The 3,651-nt window shown below is 28.1% G+C and overlaps 2 protein-coding genes across 2 annotated transcripts; both read left to right on the top strand.

Moving 5' to 3' along the window:
* The first annotated feature begins 548 nt into the window (after positions 1-548).
* Positions 549-1,622, top strand: Chro.40053 (hypothetical protein). Its single annotated transcript, XM_660969.1, has 1 exon — positions 549-1,622. One exon carries the CDS (start codon positions 549-551, stop codon positions 1,620-1,622), a length of 1,074 nt encoding a protein of 357 aa, XP_666061.1.
* A 529-nt stretch (positions 1,623-2,151) lies between these two features.
* Positions 2,152-3,651, top strand: Chro.40054 (FK506-binding protein FKBP51). The annotated part of the gene is made up of 1 exon (XM_660968.1): positions 2,152-3,651. One exon carries the CDS (start codon positions 2,152-2,154, stop codon positions 3,649-3,651), a length of 1,500 nt encoding a protein of 499 aa, XP_666060.1.

The raw sequence follows: 3,651 nt of genomic DNA, 5'->3' as shown, positions 1-3,651 counted from the left end.
TGGAATATTCACTTTTTCATTTTTCTTACTATCTACCAGATTTTATAATCATACTAAATTCTCAGATCATACTTTACATAAGAAACTATTTCTTAAATAAAACAATATTAATAATTACATAAATTAATATTTACTATTCACAATGGAGACTTGGAAAGGTTTAGAAGTTGATTTTTCAAGAAGATTTGATGTCTAATTTTGATTGAAATTACTTTTATTAATATTTTGCCTTGATTTATCTTAATTTCATTATTTAGATTATTCATTGATTGTTATAATACATTTGATATTAATTAATCATTTACCAATTTTGAAATAGTATTATTTGAATTTGAATTAGTGGGAGGTTCAGTCTAATTCAATAGTCTTTCTATTCTATTCTGTTTTTCTATAAACTCATTTTTTTTATAATTACTGACCACTCGGCTTCTTTGAATCAATGTTTAACTCCTTTTTATCCCATTACAAATATACGTGTGTGGCGCCAAATTTGAAAAAAAAAAAATGAATTAAATTAAGAGAATAAAGTAATTAGTGTGCCTATAAAAATGAAGGAAACAGGGGTAGAGTCAAAAAATGTTTCTGGAAAACATGAAGAGTATAAATATGTTCAACCAATGACATCACCTTTATACAATCATGTGATCTCTCCTGTATGCGATAAAATTGTGGGATTTCTTCCAAAATATCTTTCACCAAACTTACTGACAATTATTGGATTAATTTCTATTTCAACTTCGTTTATTATGTTAATTTCTATAGGAGAGAATTCAAAAAAGCTATATTTTGTTTCTGCAGCATTATGGTTTTTATATGGCATTATTGATAATTTAGATGGAAAACAAGCAAGAAGATTAGGAGTTTCATCCAATAGTGGGGAGTTCATTGATCATGCAATAGACTCAGTAGTTACTTCATTTGTAGGCCTTGCATTTCAATATATGCATAACAGATATCTTGAATTGGATTTACTTGTAGTATTGTCATATCAGTTACCTTTTTATTTTGCATGTTGGTTTCACTTTCAATATGGAAAATTAATAATTGGCAATTCCATTTCAAAAACTCCATATTTCACAGTGGATGAGCTTAATCTAGTTTTTGTACCACTTTTTATCTTATTCGAATATTTTTTCCCTGGGCTTTGGAATTTAGATATACCTCTTTTTGGTGGTTATATAATAAAGAATTGGGGGATCCCTTTTAATTATTGTTGTTTTATTTATTCAATATCCACACTTTTAAGCTGCTTACATTACTGCTTATCAAAGTCCTTAACAAATGCTCATTTATTATTCATTCCTCTAACTTTACATGTAACTTCCAAGGAATTGACAAAATTAAGCATGTATAATACGATTCTCCCATTTTCAATTCTTTGTATTACTTTTATTTTCCTTAAGATTTCAAAATTACTCATTAAGAAGCCAACTCGCTCTTTCATCACGCTTATTGGTGCTTCCTTAATTCCAAATATAACAACTAAACTTTTAGTTTCTGAACTTGAAATTAACCAAAATTCGATTATTTTTATTCAATTCTTAATATGGGCTTTACTTGTCTATGAATTTGCCAATTATCTTGATAGCCCATGCGAAGATGCCGAGGACAAGAAAAAATAATTTCTTATATTAACACTGCTTGACTATATACATATATTGAAAAGAAAGAGAAAAAGAAAAGGAGAGAGAGAGAGAATAAGCGAGGAAGAGCTTAGTAACAAAAATATTGAACAAACTCAATTACATACTTTAATTTCTATCATTTTCCTACTCTGCTTCTATCTTCCTATTTTATTGCATTATTTCCCCCCTGCATTACACTCCGGTACCGGTATGTGGCGCCCTAACTTGGCGCCTAGTGCATTTAATATTTTGTGAGGTGAAAATAGCAACTTAAAGGCAAAAAAAGTATGAAATAAATTGCATTTTGCTTGTAATTTGACAATGAATAAATAATATTTTGAAATATTCGTGGGGGATTCTTTAATTTTTTATTACAAAAATAAATAATATTGCAAAGAATCAAACAACTTTTATTCTCTTTAAATTAAAATTACTAGAAATACATAGAAATAGTAATCGAATTAAAAACTTAATTTAATGCTAATTAAGTGCAAAATCTATAACCTGAAAAGAACTGAATAATAAAATGATTGAAAGTACAGAATTTTACACTGAAGTTATTCAAGGAATTGATACTAAACTTGCTGTAATAGCAGAAAATGAAACTATATTAACCGAGCAAGCTATACTACTAAGAAAAGAGTATGAAGCTAGGAAGAAAGAAATTGACCGAATAATATCTGAGATTTGCGATGATCGAGTGAAGAAAATATATGAAAAGGTTGGCTCAATGATTACAACTCAAAGAAAGTTATGGAGTATTTTGATCAACACAAAGATTTCTGCTCAAGAACAAGAAGAAAATATATTAACAGAAAAAAAACAAATTAATGAATTAATCCTAAAGGAGCTTAACAATATTGAAAAAATGTATTGCGAGAATTCTGAATATATTAACAAAATAGAAGAAGATTGGAAAGATGTAAAAAAAGCATCTATTGATGGAGTTAAATTATCAAGAGAAATTGACTGGGATAGTATTCCTGAAGAAGAATTAGGAAAAAGATTAAGAGGAGGTGAAGTATTACATAGGGATGAATGGATACCTACTCAAGATAATAATACTGGCCGTAAATTATCTCCTGCTGAATTTAAATCTCACTTAGAATTTGGAGAAATGATTCTTAAAGAAGGTAAAGATCAATTTGAAAAACAAGATTTTGAATTATCTTATACTAGATATACTCAAGGAGTAGAATTATTATGTTGGGTTAGAGGATCTGATCAAGAGTCTGAATCACTTAGAATTGAAATGTATAAGAAATTTCTAAAGAATCAGGCATTATTAGCACTTAAACTTGGGAAATATAATGATTCTATACAATCATGTAATAAAGTCTTAAAAATTGATGAATGTGATGAAAAATCTATCTTTAGAAGAGGAGAATGTTACATGATGTTGGGACGATTTGAGGAAGCAAAAAAAGACTTTAGATATATTTGTGAATTTGATTACTTTTCTAGAGATGCCAAATTACAATCTAGAAAGAAGCTTGTAGAAATGATGAAAAAATCCAAATCTAACAATTATGTTAATAAAACCATTATTAATAATTTGGATGGCTTAATGCAAAATAATAGACAAGAAGAAGATAAAAAAAAGGTTCAAATTCAAGATCATTATTCTCCTGCTATTCATCATTTTAGCTCTAATTATCAAGAAAATCAAACTCATTCTACTAGAAATGAAATTCAACCCTATTTTGATTTGGAAACTACAAAAGACATTCTTGATGAGATGCTTTTTAAATACTCATCTGAAGAGTTCGAAAAACAACTATTTGAACTTAGAAAACTTTCAGATTACGATGAAAAGAGATTCTTAAGAAGAATTAGAAATGTTCTCCCAGGAATCAATACTCCAATCTACGAAAAATACGGTCTAGATCTACAATCTATGAGTTATGACAAAGCAAAACGTATTATAGAGGAAAGTGTATCGTATTGGAGAACTAAAGATGATCAAGTAAAGACATTATCTAAAGAGATATATAAATATATCATGGGAGATACCATTGCTGAGTAA

This window comes from Cryptosporidium hominis, assembly GCF_000006425.1.
Source record: "Cryptosporidium hominis TU502 chromosome 4 CHRO014020, whole genome shotgun sequence".
Classification (NCBI taxonomy): Eukaryota; Apicomplexa; class Conoidasida; order Eucoccidiorida; family Cryptosporidiidae; genus Cryptosporidium; species Cryptosporidium hominis.
This window is presented reverse-complemented; position numbering and strand designations above follow the sequence as displayed.